This window comes from Danio rerio, chromosome 19 (genome assembly GCF_052040795.2).
Source record: "Danio rerio strain M-AB ecotype USA chromosome 19, GRCz13ab, whole genome shotgun sequence".
Classification (NCBI taxonomy): domain Eukaryota; kingdom Metazoa; phylum Chordata; class Actinopteri; order Cypriniformes; family Danionidae; genus Danio; species Danio rerio.
Window position 1 is genome coordinate 12,431,451 of NC_141039.2, and position 24,900 is coordinate 12,456,350.

General features: G+C 34.0%; 1 protein-coding gene across 4 annotated transcripts in view; it reads right to left on the minus strand.

Moving 5' to 3' along the window:
* Positions 1 to 3,656: 3,656 nt before the first annotated feature.
* The window catches only part of septin7a (septin 7a), a 94,373-nt gene continuing 73,129 nt past the window's right edge, over positions 3,657 to 24,900 (minus strand). For 2 of the 4 annotated variants that reach the window (XM_087294148.1, NM_001442030.1), the window contains exons 8-14: positions 21,029 to 21,125; positions 16,073 to 16,124; positions 15,385 to 15,510; positions 11,460 to 11,480; positions 8,482 to 8,617; positions 6,959 to 7,104; positions 3,657 to 4,781 (exon numbers count right to left, since the gene is read on the minus strand). In XM_087294148.1, coding sequence (XP_087150274.1) covers positions 4,745 to 4,781; positions 6,959 to 7,104; positions 8,482 to 8,617; positions 11,460 to 11,480; positions 15,385 to 15,510; positions 16,073 to 16,124; positions 21,029 to 21,125 — 615 coding nt within the window. In that variant the 3' untranslated portion in view covers positions 3,657 to 4,744. The remainder of the gene's footprint in view (positions 4,782 to 6,958; positions 7,105 to 8,481; positions 8,618 to 11,459; positions 11,481 to 15,384; positions 15,511 to 16,072; positions 16,125 to 21,028; positions 21,126 to 24,900) is intronic. The other 2 variants (XM_087294149.1, NM_001442031.1) reach the window with 1 other exon arrangement.

The following is a 24,900-nucleotide window of genomic DNA, read 5'->3' on the forward strand; positions in this document are numbered from 1 at the left end:
AAAACTGTGTAATGTTATTTAATGTGTATTTATATATTGTGCAATAATTTTGTACGGCCATACACCCGAAGCGCTTCACAATCATGAGGGGGTCTATCCACACCACCACCAGTGCGCTCACCACACACCAGCTATTGGAGGAGTGGAGAGGCAGTGAAAGAGCCAATTCGGTGGATGGGAGGCAGTGATAGGAATTTTTGCCAGGACACCAGGGTTACACCTTTACAAGAAGTGCAATGGGATTTTTAATGACCACAGAGAGTCAGGACCGCAGTTTAACAACTCATCTGAAAGACATTGGCCACTGACAGTATGCCCTTCACTATACTGGGGCATTAGGACTGGGGTTGGATGCCCCTTGCTGGCCTCACTAACACTATACTTCCAACAGCAACCTAGTTTTGAAACCATGTGGTCTCTCATGCAGGTACTGACCAGGCTCAGCCCAGCTTAGCTTCAGTGAGTCTTGGGCTGCAGGGTGATATAGCCACATATAAAACCATGCCTATACAAATTGTAATCAATACACCCACAAATATGGAGACTACGCTTTTATAATAAACCCATGATTAATCTTCATAACGGGAGAAAAAACAGAAAAAAATCCAACATGCTAATAATAATGCACTAAAGCATGCTAGCAACAAGCTATAATGTGTAAATATTAGGGCAGAACATGCTACCAGTGTTAGTACATGCTAATAATGTGCTTAAACATTCTAGCAACTTAACCCTTTACCACGCGCATGATGATAAATCTATTAAAAATGTATTTGACTGTTTTTCTTTTCTGAAAATAGCTTAACTTGAAGTGCTGTGAAAAAAAATGGAAACATTTCTTTTTTAAGGTATTTTATGATATGTTGCCATACGGCAACAACGTCCAACAGAGAATTTAACTTAGAAATTTTAAATTTAGAACTTTCCTTATAATGAATGATTTTGTTGTTTGAAATGATTTAATTGTTGTTGCAGTATTATAAGCTTTAAAATAAAACTTATAAATAACACCTTATACATACTTTCCAACAACTCATATTACAACAGCTTGCAACTATTCCATTCTTTTTTGCTAAATATTATTAAAAACAAACCTAATATTGTATTATCATGCATACAACATGAAGTAAATATGAATATTTTCTCCATTAAATATTATAACAAATAAATAATCCAGAAGCATCAGAATAATGTAGCTACTAACTAACAATGTTTATATATTATACTATATACTGTACTACACATGTGTTGTCTGCCTCTGAGCTAATTTACCTGATCAAATGTCCAGTCTGCATCATTCTTATGATCACTAAAACCCATCTCATCCTCACTTCATCTGCAGGAAGAGCCAGTTCTGTCCTTTTCTTTCACTTACCATAGAGCATGGTGGTGCTAGATAATACACTGTTCCCTGTATACATATCTACATCTATATATATATCTATCTATCTATATATATATATATATATATATATATATATATATATATATATATATATATATATATATATATATATATATATATATATATATATATATATATCTACACATATTTGATATAAAACCTTCCCTTCATTTTTAGAAGGCAGAATAAAACAAATGAGCTAGCATAAAAGCTCCAACTAAATAATTAACATTACTGTAAAAATGTTTACATTAATCTGTTTTCTACATCAGGGTGAGGCAGTGGCGCAGTAGGTAGTGCTGTTGCCTCACAGCAAGAAGGTCACTGGTTCGAACCTCAGATCAGTTGGCGTTTCTGTGTGGAGTTTGCATGTTCTCCCTGCCTTCATGTGGGTTTCCTCCGGGTGCTCCGGATTCCCCCACAGTCCAAAGACATGTGGTACAGGTGAATTGGGTAGGCTAAATTGTCCGTAGTGTGTGTGTGTGAATGTGTGTGTGGTTGTTTCCCAGAGATGGGTTGCGGCTGGAAGGGCATCCGCTGCATAAAAACTTGCTGGATAAGTTAGCGGTTCATTCCGCTGTGACAACCCCGGATTAATAAAGGGACTAAGTCGACAAGAAAATGATTGAATATTTTCTACGTCTACAATTTTCACATACATTCAACTGTCAAGGCAGAAAAGATGACATAATTATGCAGTATTTGCTGCCACCTTCCTGTTAAACCTGGAAAAAACATTTTAAGGCAGCTTTAATATCTTCATTCTGTAAGCTAAAGAGCAACACATGTAGCATGTTGGCAATTACCACAAACGCGCTTACCACAAAATGTAGAAATGTCACGGGCTCTATACAGACCTCAACAGCAATCACTCACCTTATAACAGCAATAGCAAACACCAACTTGCCTTGTGTCCTTGTTTGCATATTCACAGACACCAACATCAAAGCAAAGGTGAGGACGGTTAAACAACAAAAAAGTTACAGTACAAAATAGCTAGCAGCTTGCTAAAAATGCTAGCAACGTATTCAAAGATGTTAAAACTTTAACATGTTAGTGTCGTGCTAAAACAAACAAGAAATGTGCTAAAACATGCTACACCAGAACGAATGACAACGTGGCACAACATGCTTGTATCATTAGAACATGCAAGTAATGTTTAGCATTACAACAACTATCTGAAATTTAACTTTCTGAACTTTCATTATTTTTTTAAGTTAATATCAAAGTTGGTTTTGAAATATATATTTTGTTTTGCTAGCTTTTTTCCAAACACAAACTAGTCAATCAAAACAACTTAAAATTACATTATGGATTTAGTAAAAAAAGCAAATAATGTCAGCATGAGCTAGAACATGTTAACATGACTGATGTGTTGAATAAATTGTTAGAACACCAGTTACAAGCCAACAGAGTTGGAAAACATTCTAGAAGCATATTAAACATCCCCTGGGGTTTATACCCTTCTGAAAAAAACTGCTTAAACCAACCTAAGCTTGTTGGCTGGTTTTAGCTGGTTGACCAGCCTGGTTTTAGAGGGGTTTTGGCCACTTCCAGGCTGGTTTCCAACCATTTACAGCCTGTTCTTAGCTGGTCAGGCTGGAAAATGATCAGCTAAAACCAGCTTGACCAGCCTGGTTTAAGCTGGACATTGCTGGTTTTGCCTGATCAGCTAAGACCAGGCTGGAAATGGCTGGAAACCAGCCTGGAAGAGGCCAAAACCCCTGATTACCATCGTTTTTACCATCGATTACTCGTTTATTTTCCTTAAGGGTGACATTAAACATTTTAAAATGTTCTTTTCACTTCAAACTTGGCATCACGGTGGTGCAGTGGGTAGCTCTGTTGCCTTACAGCAAGAAGACTGCTTGTTTGAGCCTTGGCTGGGTCAGTTGGCATTTCTGTGTGGAGTTTGCATGTACTCCTCGTGTTCAGGTGGGTTTCCTCTGGGTGATCCGGTTTCCCTCACAAGTCCAAAGACATACGCTACAGGTGATTTGGGTATGTTGGATAAGTTGGCAGTTCATTCAACTGTAGCAACCCCTGATTGATAAAGGGACTAAGCCGAAAAAAAATGAATGTATGAAATTAAAACTTTTAAATTTAAAATCTTAAACTACAAAACAGTTTAGAAGTTGGTCCATTAAAACACTTATAATACTTGATCAAAGTTTGTCTGCTAGCTATTAGCAATAACAAAACACTGCATATAAAAACTACAGAAACACAAAACAAATCGTACAATTCAAAATGGCATCATCACAGTTTTATTATGTGACTTTGTACAATAAAAATGAAAAAGCAAAACAAAATAAAGAGAAACAAAACTATAAAAAGAGGTTGCAGAAGTACATGGCCGAAAGCTAAGTGTGGTATTGGAGAAGGCCAGCTCAGATGGGACACACAGCCTATAGAGAAAAAACTAAAACAAAACAACTGGCCAAAAAAAAGTCAGTTCACTGCTCCTTTATCAGTTTACGTGACAAAAACTGGAATCATTTTAAGCACTAGAATATAGACATCAACAAATGACTTAATAAAGCCTCATAATGCATGAATTACCCTCCATTTTTGTAAAACTTGCATAATGTTGTACAGCACATCCTTGTAGGAGGAACAAATCATGAGTCGTTTATAAAGTCTCTGTAGATGAATATAAACTACAACTTTCAGCAAGCAGTGAACTGGAACATCATATGAAAAAACATGACAAAATAACAATAATAAAAAATAAAAAAAAACATTTAATGAATGGCTAAGGTCCATGGCTAAATAATTTAAATTACACAAATATTGGAAGAGCTTAACATTTCAGGAAGGGGGAAAAAAGCCACAAAATGCATTGTTTAAAGGACAGAAATGCCTGAGGTAAGATTCAGCCTTTAGGTTTTTACTAACGTGGCCAATCAATATTTCAGTTGTAAAGGAGGAAGTGACCTAAAAACACTAAACAAACATTCGGCAGAAAGGAATTTTACAAACTGATCCTAAAGAGGCTGTCGTTTCAAACAATATTGCATACTGTATCTCTGAGAAGTTTGTATGTATTTATTCGTTACAGATCAAGCGCTTTCAGCTTGTGTGAGGTCTGGCAAAAAATGAACCGATATTTTTAAATGTGGAAACGGAGCATGATGGAGGGACAGCAATGAGTGTTTCCAGGTCAGTGGGGCAACACAGAGGCTCTCCATCTCCCCGCACAAAACTAAAGCAAAAAACAAAACAAAAAAAACACAATCATTGGGCTTTTATATAAATGAATGAGTTTGGTCGACAGACTGACTGATGCTCCAGGCTGGTATAGTTGGCAACTTGAATGTCGGTGATGGTCCAAGTGGTTTAAAAGATCTTTTTCTTTTTGTTCTTTTCCAAGGTCCTTCAGAATTGAAAATGAGAGAGAGAAAAATGAGAGTCAAATTTTATAAGAGTTTAAAAACGTGTTCTATTTTGTTACAGGCATTATATTAAAGGTCTCATGAAATGTTGGAAATAAGCATTTTTATTTAATGTTTGATGTAATCTTAACTTAAAAACGAAGAGAGTGTGGGGAAAAACAGCCAATAGTGTTTTGTTTTATCACAGCTCTGCCAGTGAGAGTGGTTGAGCTCAAGTGCATCAAATGAAAAGCAAATGAGAAGCGTCTTTAAGGGGACGGGGCAAGTCAGATACTAGAGATTGATACTAGAGGGTGTTAGGTTTGTCAATAATGATAATCAGTATTTTGCTGATTATCATTAATCAGCACTGTACCAGGGGTTGGTTCTTCGTGCCTCGCCTAATTGATCTAAGACGATTGGCAGATCTTGGATCTTTTAATCTCTGGCTAATTTATATATACATATGTACACGCACGCACGCACGCACACACATATATATATACACATACATACATACATACATCCATACATACATACATAAATACATACATACATACAAGGATACAGGGCTTGACATTAACTTTATTGCTTACCATCCACTGTGGCTACTAGTAGATTTCCAACATTACTAGCCACTCATCATTTTCACTAGCCACACTTTTCTTGTTGGGAAAATATATTTTGCTTAAATTTGACTTTGACATGCTAAATAACTTGATTTAGATGTTGTGTTATGTCCACATGCATTCTCATTTATTTAACGTCTTGTGCGTGTTGTGTATTAGCTTGCTCAGTGTGCATGAGCAAATGGACTGTGTCACAATCCAATCAGTTTTTATTTCATGACTTTTCTGGGCTCAAAATTAAGGATTTACCAAATTTATCTCCGACCACACCAATAAGTATTTCTTAGCCACAATTATTTAATGTGTAAAATCAAGGAAAATAAAGCTTTATAGGTGCACTTTTTAATTCAACAAAACTTTTCTTTAAAAAAACATTACATTAAAAAAATCATTATTGTCATGTATCTAAAAGATGCACAGTAATCTATCCTGGCTAAAAGTCCCAGATCATCAGTTAACTAAACATAAACGGGGAGTAATCTCCCATTAAAGCAATGTTATTGTATTAAAAATGATAATTAAACCATATTAACAAAAATAACTGTAAACAAAAGAAAGCAGGTGAAACATACCATGCACACGGTTAATGTTAGGCCTGTTAATAAACTCTTCTAAGAATAATTCAAATGAAAGCAGTGACCGCTGCTGCTTACAAAAGAATATGTATATTTTTTTAAAAATCTATTTCAAAGGGAACCAATTGCACCTGTTGCGCTTCTTCTAGGCACGGTTGGTTGCTTTGCGCAAGTAAACGGGAGCGCGCTTGTGATTTTTAACAGTCGTGTGCATCACATCAGCTGTTAGCGCGAGTGATCATGCTCTCATTCTGTATTCACCATTCTTCTGCTCGCCAAAAACACAGTTATTTTTGTCAGTCCTGGTGTTTCTCGATTCTAATATCACATTTGCACAAATATTGGGCCATGCTTATTGTTGAAAACTACAATTTAAAAATGATTTCCAACCAGCCAATGTGGCTAGTGTCTGTCTAACCCGCCAGAGCTGAAATCTACCTGCATTTGGCGGGTGTTGTAAAGCCCTGTATATAATTATATATTAAACCACCAGGTTAATATATATATTATATTAAACATATATTAAGCCACCAGGTGGTGTCATTTTTTAAATATGCGATTCATATTTTTCAAAATATATCCAAAATGGCTTACACCTTTTGAAACAAAGCAAATGACTGCCTTTCTGAATGAATCATTAAATCACAGGCTTAAAGGGACAGTTCACCCAATAATCAAGAAAAAATTCCAAACTAGTCATTAGCTGCTTTTTTCCAACATTCTTCAGAATATCCTGTTATGTGTTTAACAGAAAAAAAATTCATAAAAGTTTTAAACCACTAGAGCATGAGGGAATTTTTGGTTCTTGGGTGAAATATCCCTTTAAAAGATTCACTTAAAAACAATCATCCTAAAAACAAAACACTGCAGCATTGCTGTCAGACACAAATGTTCCTCTCTGGCTTTGTTGGGAACTCATTTCGTTGACAAAACCAAAATTTTGTTCCCAGATCTCTTTAGTAAATGTGTGTGTACCTGGAAGCGTCCAGTTTCTGCTGCTCCAGAATGCGTTGTTGGGCATCCCAGCTGGCCTTCTCCTCCTCGAACTGACGTCTCTTCTCCTCTAGCTCCTTATGCTGCGCCTCCAGGTTCTTCTTCATCTGTTCATGACGCCGTTGCAGCTGAACAGACAAAACACCAGCAGAGAAAATACAGATTCACTAACAGTCGTTCAAATGGAGTATAAACATCTCACTTTTTATATAGTGGCGGTAACTACTTTGTACCCAAATTCAAAAGTAAATCCAATGTACTTAATGTGTTCATAATGTATTGCAGATCAATTCTAGTTAGTAAATGGACAGGGTTTTAAACAGGTTTGGTGGTGTTGTTCAGCCACCGAAATCTTCCGGCGAAAGATTGATGTGACTATTGTCAGTTTCATAAGGAACATTTTACAGCATTGATAATGTAGATTTTTATTTAGTTCAACAACAAAACAGCAGTAAATAGCACTATCCGTCTAACCTGCTTTATTGAGCTGAAGTTGCTTTTATATTCACATTGTTTCATTTTTGAACAATGTCAGTCTCCCAGTATTGTTTACCATCCTTCTCTGAATATTCACTTTGAAATAGCATGTAAGTATGTCTTAGTAATAGGTGAAATTACAGCATGCCACCGGCCAATCACTAACTACATTTCTAACTGGCGAATGACATGAACTAGTGCAGTGGTTCTCAAACTGTGGTACGTGTACCACTAGTGGTACGTGGGCTTCCTTCTAGTGGTACGTGGAGGAATGAAATATGTCATGTACATGCTAAATACATTTCAAAATTTATCAAAAATGATGTATATAATATGCCATATATGACATATAGCCTATATTTCTGAGGTAATCTGCCACGTTTTTTTAACTGTGCAGAGTTGTAGCTGCTTTACTGGGCCTACTACACTACTGAATTTCAATACTGCTCATTTTGGTGGTACTTGGAGAGAGAATTTTTTTCTAAGGTGGTACTTGATGAAAAAAGTTTGAGTACCACTGAACTAGTGGGTTGTCTGCTGTCATGTCTCGGTGCGCGCGTTCGAGATTTCAGGAGGCGTGGCTTTGAAACACAGCCTTTTCCCTGCTGTCCACAGATAATATGCTAACCGGTTAGCATTTTGCTAGATCACCTACTGCATCTTTAATGTAAGGTGAAAGTAAAAAGGCTGAATGATGGTCTGTTTAACCGTTTTCTTGTTAGTGAAGCATTCAGATTTTTCCATTCAGATTTTCCACTTACAAAGTCCGCCATGTAAATAGTTAATGGTGCGACGCAGCTGGCTCTTAAAGAGAATGTGAGCTGAGACTCTGATTGGTTTAATGCACCTTATACTCAAAAGACACCCATAACTCATTAAGAGAACAAGCACAACCCTTTTAATTTTTCTGTCCTTAAAATAGCAAAAGTGGATTTTGCTTTAATGCCCTCAATGCTTTTGCGCCCAGCGCTTTAGACTTTGCACCTAGATCGTTAAAATAGAGCCCTTGGGTGTTTGTGAAATGTTACCTCTCCCTCAGAGTCTTTGAGTTTCTGGATCTTCTCCTTGACCTTCATCTCGAACACCTGCTCCATCTCCATTTCCATCTTCTTCATCTTTGCCACATGATCTCTCCTCTCCTCCTCCATCTGTGCCAGAGGGCTCCTTTTCACACGGAAATTAAAAGCAAAGCAGGGGCAGATGCACAAACAAATATTCATTAGCTCATTTACTAATAAAAAGCTTTTAGAAACAAATCCACCTGCAGGACAGGAGCAGTAGGGGAAAGAGGACCCTGATGAGGAAGGTTTTAGGACCCAGTGCAGTGTTTGAGGAATGAGAGTTAGTAAGCTGAACCGCAGCTGTGTTAGTGTGCAGCCGCAAGATCAACACCTCTCCAAAGAGCAAAGCCAAAGTCAATTATCAAACAATCAGAGCATGTTAACCAGGCAATTAACTCTTTCCCTGCCAATATTCTTTAAAAAGGTGCCAGCCACCACCATCAGTTTTGATGATTTTCACCCACATTTTTCTGCTCTGAATGTATGACCATATACAGTTGAAATCAGATGTTTACATCCACACAAAGGCACTTAACCATTTTTTAATTTTTGGTTGTTAAATCATACTAAACATTTTCTCTTTTAGATCAGTTAAGATCCCCAAAGTGATTTATATTGGCGACTGTAAATGCCAGAATATTGAGGGAATATTTTGATTGAGAAGTTTTGATTAGTTTTTAGACAGTCAAAAGTTTACATACATTTCCTTAGTATTTTGTAGCATTGCCTTTAAACTCGGGTCAAATGTTTTGGGTCTCCTTCCACAAGCTTCTCACAATAGTTTGCTGGAATTTTGGCTCGTTCCTCCTCACAGAACTGCTGTAAATGTGTCAGATTTGTAGGCTGCCTTGCTTGCTCATGCTTTTTCAGCTCTGCTCACAAATTTGATCTAGGATTGACATCAGGGCTTTGTGATGGCCACTCCAAAACTTTCACTTTGTTGTCCTTAAGCCACATTTTAACTTATTTGGCAGTATGCTTAGTGTCATTGTCTATTTGGAAGACCCATTTGCGGCAAAGTTTTAATTTACTGGCTAATGTCGTGAGTTGTTACTTCAATTTTCCACATAATGTTCTTTCCTTATGACGCCATCTATTTTTCTTCCTTGCTAAGTGGCCTTTCAGCCCATATCGGTACAGGACTAGTTTCACTGTGGACAATGAAACTCTCCTACCAGCTTCAGCTCGCATCTTCACAAGGTCTTTTGGTTGTGTTCTCGGGTTGATACACACATTTCGCACTATAAGATGTTCATCTCTGGGAGGCAGAATCTACAGATGAATGTGGAACCTTCAGGCATCTAGAAATTGTTACCAAAAAAGAACCAGACTTTTGGAGGTCCATAATTCTCTTTCTGATGTCTTGGTTAGATTCTTGATTGATTTTCCCATGTTGTCACACAAGGAAGTAGTGTTTGAGGTTTGCCTTTAATACTATCTACAGGTGCCCCTTAGACTAACTCAAACATTTTTCAGCCAATCAGAAACTTCCAAATCCTTGACACCATCATCTGGGCTTTTTCAGAGGCACAAAAATCTTATTGCATGTAAACTTTTGACTTTCAAGAAAGTAATTCTCAAAAAAATATCTAATTTGCTATAAAGCAAACAGAAACAATCTTGGTAATTCTAACCTACCTAAAAGAACAAAAATGTTTAGACACATTTAACATCTGACATAGTATATAAATGTACATAACCGTTTTTTAAGTGTATGTAAACTTCTGGTTTCAACTGTGTATTGAAACAAAGAACAAAGCTCTTACTTTTAAAGGAAAAAGCACATATATACTGAATATATATTCTGTCTTCATGTGTTTATATCTTATCATCACTTGAATGCTGCTATAATGATGTAAATAATTAGACAAGATAGAAATTGTTTTCTTTCCATTTTATATTTCCTTATATTATATTATATTTTATTATATTATATTATATTATGCTATCAGTTGATTATAAATGTTAATTTGGTACACTAAAATTAAAATGTATAATTCAGTATAAATGCAGGTTACTTATTGCAACTAAAAGTTTGGTTGCCATGTTTCTTCTACGTGTTTTTCTTTTTGCAAAAAGTATTCATAACTATGGATATCTAAAATAACACAAAAATTAGTATATCATCTATTCATCTATCCATCTATCTATCTATCTATCTATCTATCTATCTATCTATCTATCTATCTATCTATCTATCTATCTATCTATCTATCTATCTATCTATCTATCTATCTATCTATCTATCTATCTATCTATCTATCTATCTATCTATCTATCTATCTATCTATCTATCTATCCATCCATCTATCTAGTCGAGATAATTAATCCAGAAAATCTGGACAGGATTATCAGAGGACTGAAAGACTGTACACAACGATGGAAAGAAAATTAAGCAAGAACAATTCATTTATGAAAAAATGGATGCACGTTATAATTATTTTCTAATCACTGGAATATTTAGTTTTTTTTAAGAGTATTCTCAAATGAAAAAACTAAAAAGCATAAAAAAACAATCTTAAAAAAAAGATCACAACAAACCTGGCAAATTAAAGGAAAAAATACTGTAATGACTATTTACTGAAAGCAACATGTGGTTTCATTTCAAAAAAGGACAAATTTGGTCTGTAAAGGCCTTTACTTCTGCTATAGACAGCATCAAAAATAGACCAAAACAGACTTCTTAAAAATAAATAAAAAATTAAAATTGTATCAATGCTACCAGTTTCTAAAACCAGGTACAACTGACATAAAAATGGCAAAATAAAGGACATCTAAAAGCTGTTACTACAGAACAGTGCTCCTAATAAAAAATCAGAACTGCAGTTACAACACTAAGAAACATTGAGCAGTTTGCCTGACTCCTAATGTAAACAGACAAGGAGAAAGGAATAAAAACAGAGAGCAGAGGACGAGACAAATGTGAACGTATGCACGACACTTACATGCCTTCAACTGTGTCAGGTCTAAAATAAAAAAACACACACACTTAGCATGCTCACAGTGCATCATGTGTTAGAAAAAACAACAACAATGTTAGCAGATGAATGTTCTTCCTCCTGTTCTTATGCTTTGGTTCTAGTGCCCCAACTATGCTTTTTTTGATATTATCATTTACCAAGTTTCAAAAATCAAACCTATTTAAGTTTTTAACAAACTTATTTGTTGCCAGCCTTTAATTGTCAAAAACTAGAAGTGTTTCCATTACCCTTCAAATTGCACAAACTGAAACCTCCAATTAAAACTATGCCAAACGAAAATGTGCAAATTTTAGAAAAATGGCCACACAGCACAAAAACTGTTTTCACACTAATGAAATGAAATGAAGGAAATTCAAAAATTAGGAATTTATACAATATACACTATAAAGAGTATATGTTAATAAACAGTTTCTGTATTTTAGATTCAGAAGTGCTTTCTGTTAATTTACGGTTGTGAATTGTATTATGGAACCTTGATATCTGCTCTGTTGACTTTTAATGTTGAAAATTCAACTTTAGATTAGGACTGTGCAATTAATCGAAAATCCGATTTCGATTTTGGATTCTAACGATTATGAAAAAACATTATTCAAGATAAACGATTATTCCATCATATACCGCCCCCTTTTCAGTTGCTCTTAAAAGCGCGAAAGACCACATGCCTTTGTGTGTGTGCGGTGCACACACACAGTCAGAAGCATGCGGTCAGCATTCGGTCTCTTACACACACTGAGACGAGCAGAGCACACACACATCTAAAGTCATCTTAACGTGTTGAGAATCGAAAGACACGTGAAAGAGAAATCATTAAAGTGGCAGCGCGATATTCCTGCTGCCGCCTGTTTTTATTAGTAATCAAACAGCAAAAGGAGAAAATCCCTTACTGCTCTTGACTGAAGGACTTTTGTAGCTTAAGTGTTTTTAATACAGTAAAGATGCTTAAAGCACAGTTTGTTTCATATTTTTATTCTATTGTATTTATTTCACTTTCCTTTGGAGAGTGGAAAAATAACTGTATATATGCAGTTGAAGTCAGAATTATTGACATAATAGTTTTAATCACTCATTTCTAATAACTGGTTTTAACTGGTAATAACTGGTTTTTATCTTTGCTATGATGACAGTACATAATATTTGACTAGATATTTTTCAAAATACAAGCATTCAGATTCAAAGTGCGATTCAAAGGCTTAATTAGAGTAATTAGGCAAGTCATTGTATAACAGTAGTTTCTTCTGCAGACAATCAAAAATATATTGCTTAAGGGGGCTAATAATATTGACCTTAAAATGGGTTTCAAAATATTTAAAAATATTAAGAAAAATATTAGAGGAAATACTGTTAACATTCCTTGCTCTGTTAAACATAATTTGGGAAATATTTATTTAAAAAAAAAATTCTCAGGAGCGCTAATCATTTTGACTTCAACTGATAATCGCTTTGAATAATTGTGATTACCATTATGACCAAAATAATCGTGATTATGATTTTTCCCAAAATCGAGCAGCCCTACTTTAGAGTTTAAAAAAGTGCCTTTTATTGACATTTTATTTATTTGAAAAAATATATAAGAAATAATATATAGAGAAATAAGTCTGTAAAATACTGTAATATACAGCACTTACAAACTATAAGTAATGTTAATAAAATTCACAATAATTTTATGTTAATGTTAATAAAAATCAACTTTTTTCAAAGTTAAATATTGTTGATAGAGAGATCAAGGTGCCATTATGCAATTCAAAAGCATAAACAGGGAAAAATATCAAATAAAAATGAATCACAAAATATGTAAAACTGCTGTGTACAGTTAGGTCCATATATGTTTGGAGATTCACACAATTTTCATCATTTTGGAAACTCCTGGAGTTCAGAAATTGTGGATTCTCAGACCGTTTTAAACAATAGCCTTATTTCCATCCATCTATTTGAATGTGAATTTTCAAATATCACATACAAAAATGCTTAATAAAAATGCAAAGATGGACATAAATTATGAAAGTGTGCATAAAAACCTCAATAAAATGGATAAACAATGATGAAAACATATGAAGGGTTTAGATGCCATCTAAAATGTTTTTCTAAAATTAGCATTTTTCCTCAGGCTCCTATGTCTTGATTCAGTAGTTTAACTTTTATGGCAAATAATCAATAATATCCAGCTGCAGGCCTGCAGAACCACACACGTTTTAGGCCCACACAATCTGGCACACACAATCTAGGCAAACCATATATTGCGATCGAGACGGGCGAATGGGGAGCGTTGTTTCCGATAGCCATTCAATATAATAGACTGAACAGTTTTCTATCAGTCATCATAGATGATCAGTCATTATTATATGTTTGCTGGCCTTGCTGAAAGATCTAAATTGGACAGGTTTAATTTATATAATGGATTCATTTAAGATGAAGGAAATAATAGCAAGTTAATATAGGCAATAATACATTTTACATGTAATAAAATCTTTTTACATGTAACAAATGTATAAAACTATATTACTATTTTACTCAAGCAATTTAATAGTGTGTATTTTAATATTTAATAGTGTGTATTGTATAATTTCCCACATTAAATACTGTAGTAGTTTATAGTAGGAAATATATTGTTTTTAAACCAAAATTTAGCAATAGAAACAATTAATAACAACTATTAATAATGAAATAATAATAATAATAATAATAATAATAATAATAAGTAAATATATATATATAAGTATATATAGAAAACAAACAGCTGTGACAGTTTAGTAAAAGATAGTAGTTTATAATCAGAAAATCAGTTAAGATAATTAGTTTATAACTATATTATATATTGTTTAAATGATTAACTATAGTAGGCTAATTCATTTTAATGTGACACATTATTGTTTGCTTTTTATATTTTACAACAAAGTGATTTTAACCAAGTATGATAATATTAAGATCCTGAATTAGTTTATTACACTTAATCCTACAATTAGATGGTCTATTATGTTTTCTTTATTCTTGTGACTAAAATGTGCCTGAAATGTGTGTGGTTCTGCGGTTCTGCAGCTAGATATACCTCCAAATAATAGGCTATTCTGACCGCCTTTACCATGAAATAACTGAAAATAAACATGAGGGGCTAAGTAAAATGCTTATAGTATAAGAGAATTCCAAAAGGCACTTACATCTAAACTCTTCAAATGTATTGAATAAATTCCAGCATGTGCATCAAAAAAGCCATAAGAAAAATGAATGCTATGGAACAGCATTAATGGATAAATTAATGGATACTAACTGCGTTTTGGCTTCATCTTCTTCATTAAATTATTTTATTATATATAAATATAAAAAAAACAAAAAAACACTGTACACAGCGGCTTCTCCGACTACAGCAAATTTCATATTTAAAAAATAAATTTGTCAGCAGTCATTGGACGGAAACAATGCTTTATTCTCAAATTTTCCAGTTTATACATAAGTTTAATGGTCATCTTTGCATGGAAACACAGCTAGCGACAAAAGAGCTGGTGCTGCATAAAGAGGGCACTTTAAGAAGTTAGACAGAGCTCTACATGTATTAGAATGTCCGGTTAGCAAATGTTTGTAGTATTAAGTTATTATGTATTATGAAGTTATTATTTATTATGAGGGTTAGTGGCAGATCTGTGCCGAGTTTGAACAGCTGTGGCTGTTAAAAAGCCTAATGTGCTGATGCGTTTAGTGCCACTGCGGTGAATCCAGCATTATTAGCATGTGTCAGTCTAGCTGTGGGGTCCCGGTTAAGACGTCTGTCACAATATAACCACAGACATTCATTTACAGTAAACTGACCTCAGAAGACAGCACTGGCCATGTTTGTGTACACTTGGTAAAGAACAGTTTAAAATAGGGTGTTAAGCTTGTTTTAGTGAAACACACTCACTTTGTTAGTTGACCTTTGTTCTTGTTGTTGTCGACACCATTGTAAGTGACAGCAGCCAGTTTCCTACTGCGATAGTTCTCATAATGGACATTGTTGGTCACATCCTTCAGGTCCTGCATGTGAGTTCTGTGGTTGAGGAGAAATATTTTAAAAATAGAGATGCGTCTGAAGAAACAATAAAGAAATTTATGCTAAACAAACATTATATTTCAAAGTTGTGTTTTGGAAATGCTGAAATACTGAATGATTACCACAAAACTATATTAATTATTATCAACTGTTTTTACATTTTTAAAAACAACAATTGTGTCATATCATATGCTTGAATTAAACTTTTGCATTACAGGAATAAATAACATTTTAAACTTATAAAACAGAATAGAGTTTTGAATTGTATAAATATTAGACAACATTTTGTGTTTGTGTGTGTGTGTGTGTGTGTGTGTGTGTGTGTGTGTGTGTGTGTGTGTGTGTGTGTGTGTTTGATTATTTGAATGCAGTCTAGGTGAGCATAGGAAGCTTATTTAATAAAAAAAAGAAAACTAAAATTGTATCGCTGTAGGTCCATCTAATATACTGTAAACCCTGATGTTTTTGAATGGTTAGCTGAGTGTCAATATGAAGAAATTATGAGAATTCCATCTTCATCATTAGGTACCAGCGCTGGTGTAGAAAAATCGTTTTGTACCTGATGAGCATGTTTCGAAGTATTGTGAAGTCACAGTGCTCCCCATTCTCCACTAAAGCAAAAGAAAACAGTGCATTAAAACTACAAAAACAACTACTGAAACAACTATTGAAAACATGTATAACATTTACTGAAAACAACCCCCCAGATGTATATAAATAAACTAAAACATTGAAGCAAAATATGAAAACAAAAAAAATTTGTTTATTATGCATTAAATGTAATTAAAATGAATGAATGTAATAAAGTTCATTGAAACAAAATAACTAATACACACAAAAACAAGCCAAACTGATCAAAAACAATTACAACAATAAATAAAAATGCAAAAAAAAAAAATTCTTACCGAAAAGGAACCAAAAAAAACACACCAACAAAACTAATCTAGTATAAACAAACAAACAAACAAAATGACCCAAACCAAAATTTGAAAAGAAAACACAATGAAATCCAAACAAAACAAACAAACAAAACTGCTCAATAAAAAAAAAATAAACAAAAAAATGGCCCAAAACCAAACTATGATCAAACAAACAAACAAACAAACAAACAAACAAACAAACAAAATGACCCAAAACCAAACTATGATCAAACAAACAAATAAACAAACAAAATGACCCAAACAAATATTAGAAAAGAAGCACAATGAAATCTAAACAAAACAAACAATCAAAACTACTCAATAAAAAAATCAACAAAAAGTGACCCAAAACCAAACTATAATCAAACAAACAAATAAAATCACTCACTAAAAACAAACAAGTATAAAGAAAACACAATAAAATCTACAAAAAAAACACAAAAAAACTTCTTAATGACAAATAATCAAAATGACTCAAAACCAAACTACAATCAAATAAGCATAAACATAAATAGACCGCCCACTGAAAACAAACCAAAAAAAGAAAACAAACAAAACTAAACAAAATAAACTGCTCTGTGAAAACAAAATTTTTAAACCACCCCAATGCTTTGATTGTTGAAGTTCTGACCTTACAATTACGCTCTCTGGAACAAACTCATTACTCAGCCACTGTAATGCCTAAAATGGACAACAGGTGGCAGTAGATCTGGCCCTGGCTTGAGTCTCCTACTGCGTGTGCGTCACTTATCGAATGAATGAAGCAGACCTCCCTCCTTCCAAACCGCATGCCATCTGTGTGCTTACATGCTGCTGAAAGCATCCCAGGCATTCAAAACTCACCCTCTTAAAACACAGATAACCACTGGATCCAAATACAGTAATCACAGCCGTGGCCTTCCTGATCATCTCTCATCATCCACAACCTCTCTCTGACTGGCTTTCTTAGTATTTCATATCATTCCCTGATTCGTCAAGCCCCACATGTGAATACTACATAAGTGGTGGACTACAAACATGGATGCTGACAAAATATGTGCAAGCCTACTGTGCATGATCGTTTATGTATCATGCATTTTAGGCAGTATGAATATTTTTCTTCGTCTTGACAGGGAGCATTTTTATTCTAAAATGCTGTTTTTTAAAGCCAAAACTCACAGGGCTAAATGAGTGGGGGATGAATGCCTAAATGAATGCCTGTGCCTTTGATGCTAGTTCTCCTCGTCCACCAGTCCCACATGCCTGTCAGAGTGTGCCCTCAATTTCTGCCTCGGCTCATTAACAGCACAGTGACAGACATGACGGAAGCAGATCTAACATAACACTTGTGAGAAATATTACAGTAAGAACTTTCCCAATGATTATTTGATGTATTTGTTGTGGAGTTAATTAAAGCCTTTCTGCAATGATGAATGACACACAATGTAAATACAAAATTCATGCGCACACACAGCGGACACACACAGCGTGCGCGTTAAGCTTTGCACTGTTTTTGCATGGCAAATGTAACAAGGTACAAGTTAATATCGGCTGCTGTTTAGATATTGGTTATGTTAATGTACAAAATAACCCTGATTTAAGATCCACCAACCAGGATTGAAGTGTCTTCTTTTATAATTGTAATGACATGCTGTTCTGGTGGTAAAGTTGGTAAAATCGCTGTAATTCATTACATGCACCGTTTTAACCGTTTTTTGACGTCAGCTGCAAATGTGAATAAATTGCGGATGAAGGTAGTTCCTAATAAAAAAAAGGTTTTTAGACTCTCCGTGTTTAATTTTCTTATGTATATACAGGATTGTGATGTTGAGCTGTTGTATAAATGCAATATCACACTCGTAGCAGTGCGATATGGCTGTGTGTGTGTGTATATATATATATATATATATATATATATTGTGTAATATCATGATTGCTGCAACCATGGTGTGTGTGTGTGTGTGTGTGTGTGTGTGTGTGTGTATGTATATATATATATATATATATATATATATATATATATATATATATATATATATATATATATACACACACACACACACACACATACACACAGACCATGGTTGCAGCAATCATGATATTACACAATATATATATATACACACACACAAACAGCCATATCGCACTGCTACGAGTGTGATATTGCATTTATACAACAATATATACACACACACACACACACACACACACACACACACACACACACACACACACACACACACACACACACACACACACACACACACACACACACACACACACACACACACACACACACACACACACCATGGTTGCAGCAATCATAATGATATTAGACAGTGCCTAAAATAGTCCCCAGCTAGGTAATGCACTGTGTAATTTCATTGCACCTGCTGCAGTTATGGTACGTCAGCAAAATTTCTTGATTAGACCAGAATGAGAGCATAGTTCCTATATATATTGGCCCAGAAAATTAAAATTAAATTTTTTGTCAAAGTTTATAAGCTTTTAAACAGGAAATAGATCAAAACTCTTTTTTAAACATTTTTTTAGCCAGATGCTAGTGGTCTAATTTGACTCAATGATTTATGCTAAGCTATAAACGCTCCCGCCAGACCAGTAGACTGACTTAATGGACTGTTCAACACACAATAAATATTTTCTTAAATGACATATTTTCATATCAGCAACATAAATTTAGAAGCAATATGTCCCTATCATTTCGTTGCTTAAGCTCTAATTGTGCCATTTCAATGGAAACCTGAGGGCATGGGTACAAACACTGAAAGAACAGACATAACCTGGAGCAAAGATTGGAAGATGACACTGGAAGGACACGATAAATGATGTGAGGCAGACCGCAATCTGGTATTTTTAAAGAAAAACAAACTGTACAGAGCCAACAAAAAAAGGCAGTCTGTAAAGATTAACGCTTGAGTATTTTGACTGGAAGGCAAAAGTCCTTGTCTAGGGACTTCATCAAAGACCATATTAAGTGTTACACTTTGTCCCATTCATAGCAATGCAAGTAAACCGTCTTGTATATCTGCAGCGTTTGAGTTTGGTTCAGCCAAAAACAAAAGTTCTGTCACACTCACTCTTTACTTGTCCCAAACCGGTTTGCTTTTCATTCTCACTCAGAATATAAATAAAGGTAGAAAACAGTATCCATTGCCTTTCAATGTGTTCATTTCTTATTATAGATGTTATGGTAAGAAAATGGTGAATATATTACAATTTTTGGGTGAACTAACCCTTTAAACTGTACTCATTTTTCATACTGTATGTGTAAAGTTAAGGTATAACTATAACAAGCCCAACAGGATCTCTCGATGAAACGTCAAGACACACACACTTCCTGTTTGCAGATTTGAAGTCAACGCCCAGCTCACTGCACACCCAAGGGTGTTGATCACATGACCTTTAACATACTAAAACAATCACTTTATTGTGGCTTTCATTTATAGAATGTCACCTGCTTAATCTTTCATGTCTGTGACACCCATGCATTTTAAAATGATGTGCACCTTTCCGAAATATGCACAAAATAAACTAAATATAAAGTATGTAAATATTAATGAAACATCACAAAAAAAGAAAAGTCTTTCTATTGTAACTAAAGCGAAAGGACTAAACCTAAATATACAAGCCTTCAAAATATCTCTTATGAAAGATAAAAAAATAGAACGACTTTTATTTAGAAAGGTATTACTATTTACTCATTTTCACAATTTTCATAATCAGTTCAATCAGCCGAACACTTAAACATTAGCACAACCTAAAATATTTACTATGTTTTACCCATCTTTTTCTCATAATTCATCTGAGATTTAAAGCTAATATTTCAATAATTTAACAGTACGTTCATCCGTCTCCATTTACTTGCATTTGAAGCGACCCTTAACTGAAATAAAAAAAATAATGAGGATGTATTTTTATTCAATGCTATGACCGCAATAAAGGCCATCTTGAAATCAAAAGAAAATATTTCACATTCATGTCACTGTTCAAATTAGCAGTTTCACCCAATAATTCGAATTAACTTTATGCGCTAAACTGAAATATCCTGTCTATTCACACACATTTTTATCTAATAACAAAATCACATTACTGTTTTAATGCACATATTGGAATTTATTCAGTAAAAGTGTTTCCATTGTAGTTTATGCGAATCTTTTCTTATCGAATAATTTTATCCTACTCAAATTATCATTTTCAAAATGTATGTGATTATTGGAGTTTCCATCAACCGATTTTTTATGCGCATATCCAAAACACACATAAAAATAGGTGGATGGAAATGTAGCTTTATTCAAAGACTGGGATGCAAACTATAGCATTAGCAAACAATGTTAATGAAAATAAACAACTGCATTCAGCTCATACACACATCACTCAGACTCAGCACAGCTCTGTTATGGGACATTTCTGTGATCTATAGAGAAAATCAACAGCCTCAGGGTTTAGCCTATCCTATACACACAAACACACACACAAACACAAACAAACACACACAAACACAAACACACATACACAAAACACACAACACAAACAACACACACAACACACACAACACAAACAACACAAACAGGCGGAGGCGACCCTTCACTTATTACCTTCTGCCACACCCCAGGGGTACTGCCTGCCCCGGACACGCTTCCCATTGACCTCAATGATGGTGTTACTGCCGACCACAGCCAGCGGCAGACGATCCTGAAGGACACAAAACATACATGTAACATACAGACGCATTTAGAATGAAACGGAGAGGATCATATTGACTCTTAATGTGTGTATGTGTGTGTGTGTGTGTGTGTGTGTGTGTGAGGGTGAGAATGCCAATAATGTGCTCAGTGAGTGAGTGTCTTTAGTTGACCTATTTCCTCAGTGGGACAAATTAGGGAGCCAATATTTGGGTACTTAGTGCACTATAAGCAGGGTTATTATCAGTCACTTAAAAGCAAATAGTAGTGCTTACAACAAGGTCTGATTAGGTAACATTACTAAATGCATTAATAAACATGTACCAATGATGAACAATATATTTTTATATTATTAAAGGCAAGTGATATCAAATGTTTTTGTTAGATTACTTCATTAACTTTAATGTTACAAATACAACTTTGGTTTTAAATAATCTATTATAGGCGTGGAACAATAATTGTTTTCAAGGCATAGCGGTGTTTGGAAAAGTCAAGGTTTTAAAACCGCAAACATATTCTGCTATACTGTTCCTAAGGTATGTGTTAGATTTTTATATACATTTTTTTGTTTCGTTTTTTTAGATCAACAGTATCTCCAGCAGAAAAGATCCCCAAAAATGCCGTTTTAAATTGTACATAAATCTGTGTTTTAGAAACTAATGAAGACAGAAGTCAATTATTGATTTGAATTATGTAGTCTTACAGGATTACTGTTCCAAAATATTTTAAATATTCTCAAAATAAAATATATTGTATTCAAAAGGGAAAAAAGGTTTTTGTTTTTTACTCAGACATTTAAAAAGTATATATTTTAGAGCAGTAATCACAATACTTTAAAACTGTGATAGTTTTATCCAAGGTTATATGATACCATCAGAATCTTATACCGGCCCATGCCTAATTTATTATTATATATTGAGATTATAATATAGGAATAAAAGCTTTAGAGCAATTATTCATTGTTATTTTATAACTAATCTAGTTAAGTCATTTGATAAAACCTTCTGATATTTGAAACAAACATTTTTTAAACAATATTTTAAAAAGTTAAATTGGTTTAAATTGAAACCGTTTATAATAAAGTAATAACTAAAACTGTATTAAAAGCTTTACATTTGAAAAGAATGGATAGAAAAAAATACAAACATCTAAAAATATTATAAAAAATTATTGTTTTAGTAATATATTGAATAAATAAATATTAAACTTAGTTTTAATTATCTTTGTTTGAAAGTAGAGCAATAAATAAACACCAGGAACTCAAATAAATTGAGATGAAATGAAATATTTTAAAAAGTTAAATGGGTTTAATGGGAGCAGCTCTTGCAAGTTTATTTATAAAGCACATTTCATTCACAGTCGTAATTCAAAGTGCTTTACATAAAGAAGAATAAAATAATCAATGATTAAAAATCATTAAAAGAATTAAAAATTATTTAAAACAGATAAAAGAGGTTAAAATGTGTTAAAACAGGTAGAAACAAATTTAAAAAAAAATAAAGACGTTCCATCTGTTGAACGCAGCACAGTGCCCATTTAGTAAAGGCACAGCTAAACATGTGTTTTCACTCTTGATTTGAACGTGCTTAATGTTGGAGCACATCTGATCATTTGTGGAAGCTGTTTCCAGCAGTGAGGGGCATAGGAGCTGAAGGTGGATTCATCCTGCTTTGACTGAACTCTTGGAACTTCTAGTTTATATGATCCTAAAGATCCGAGCAATCTGTTAGGTTTGTATTCTGTATTAGCAAATCTGTAATGTATTGAAGTCCTAGGCCATTTAGTGATTTATAGGCTAGTAATACTTTAAAATCAATTCTGAATGTAACTGGGAGCCGGTGTAAAGACCTAAGAACAGGTGTGATGTGCTTCTTATTAAAGTAATAACTAAAACTGCATGAAAAGCTTTACGTTAAACATTACAATATATTGAATAAAGTAATAAATGTATTTTCCATCCAAATAGTCTTTATTTCCATTGCAAGTTTAGTTTTTTTCTAGCTAGCTCAGTAGATCAACTTGTTTCAGTAAACTGCAGATTTCTAATCTAATGTTTACATTTTATTCTAGCCAATTTTCAATTAACAAAAACACAAATGAACCAGTTTAGCTTTTTTTTAAATCTTCCACAATAAGCGTCTCCTTGACTGTTAATTTAAATATGCACAATGATCACTTCCAAAGAAATGATAGAAAACAGTATAACACAGCATAAAGTGTGTGTATTATCTATTGTAGTATGTACAGTTGAAGTCAGAATTATTAGCCCTCCTTTGATTATTATTTTTTTCTCTTTTAAATAATTCCCAAATGATGTTTAACATAGCAAGGAAATTTTCACACTATGTCTGATAATATTTTTCTTTTGGAGAAAGTCTTATTTGTTTTATATTTCGGCTAGAATAAATACAGTTTTACATTTTTTAAGAACCATTTTAAGGTCAAAATCATTAGCCCCTATAAGCTATATATTTTTTTCGTCTACAGAACAAACCATCGTTAAACAATAACTTGCCTAATTACCCTAACTATGCTTAAAATAATCTATTAACCGTTAACCAAAAGGGTGCGTTTGTAACCGATTAATGGTATCGGTTAAACGATTAAAAAATATTATTTTATATATTATTAGTTTGGCTGCATAAGGGGCCGATCGAATGCGCTTTTTTCCGTTAAAAGGGGCATCTTTTGAATGGTTTAATAAAAGCCGCAAGTGTTTTGCACGCCGCTCATCCCAGAGCAGTGTTTGTGTTGTCAAGACAACTAAAGAGAACTTTTAAAGAGCATGGTTTCTGCTACATTCATTCTTCCATGGCGAGGCGCCACACCAAAATGCATCCCTTCATGGCTACATTACAGCTTCCCATTCAAAACAAGTCATTGTTGTTGTTGTTGTTTTTAATAGCGAGTTATAATCGCAACAAAATGTATTAAAAGGTAATTGAATTATAACATCGCAAACTTTTCTGTAACCGTAGCAGTGCTGTTCGCTATTTGTTAAACCCTTTTAAGTTACGTGCTGACTGATTGACTGGCTGGCTGACTGGTGCGTGATGCATGGCGCCAGCAAACACGATGTAGCTTTCAGTTAGGATGTACACAGATTCCATAATTTTAATTTATTTACAGATAAAGGTCTGTGGTTCTGCATACAGTGACTTTATCTTGCTGGAGTTTATAGCCGTTTCACTTTACGATCGGCCCCTTGTTCAACTGCAACACATATTTGTCAACTCGCGGGACTGTAATGTGTGTAACCACACGTGCCTACAGACATATTTGCCAAAGAAGCAAAATGGAATCAACTTTAAAATAATGATTTCTATTAAACATGTTAAAAGGTTTTATGATATAAAAATAACAGAGGGACATTAAATAAATGCATATTTTCCGTGGAGCGAGCGATTTGGGGAAGTCTGCTATTTTTATTTGACTGAAGAAAAAACATGATTGGAAAAAAAACAGCCTATGCCGTTTTTTAAAAAGGATCAGTCAGTGTTTTTGTTTTGTAATATAAATTATTCATTTAAGTGGAAAATAATTTAGGGCAGGCCTATTTATTTTATTCATTTTCTTTAGTTTATTCGGTTTTTCTATGCTGTTGGAAACACTGCAGGTGCGTGAAGATGCTCTGTTGTTATGTTCTGTTATTAATCTGCTAGCATGTTAAAATAAATCAGTATTTTAAAATGCAATATTTCATGTGTCAGACACAAAATAGATACGTTATTAATTAAAAAAATTTATAATAATTTAATATTAATCTGACTAGTTAACCGTTAATA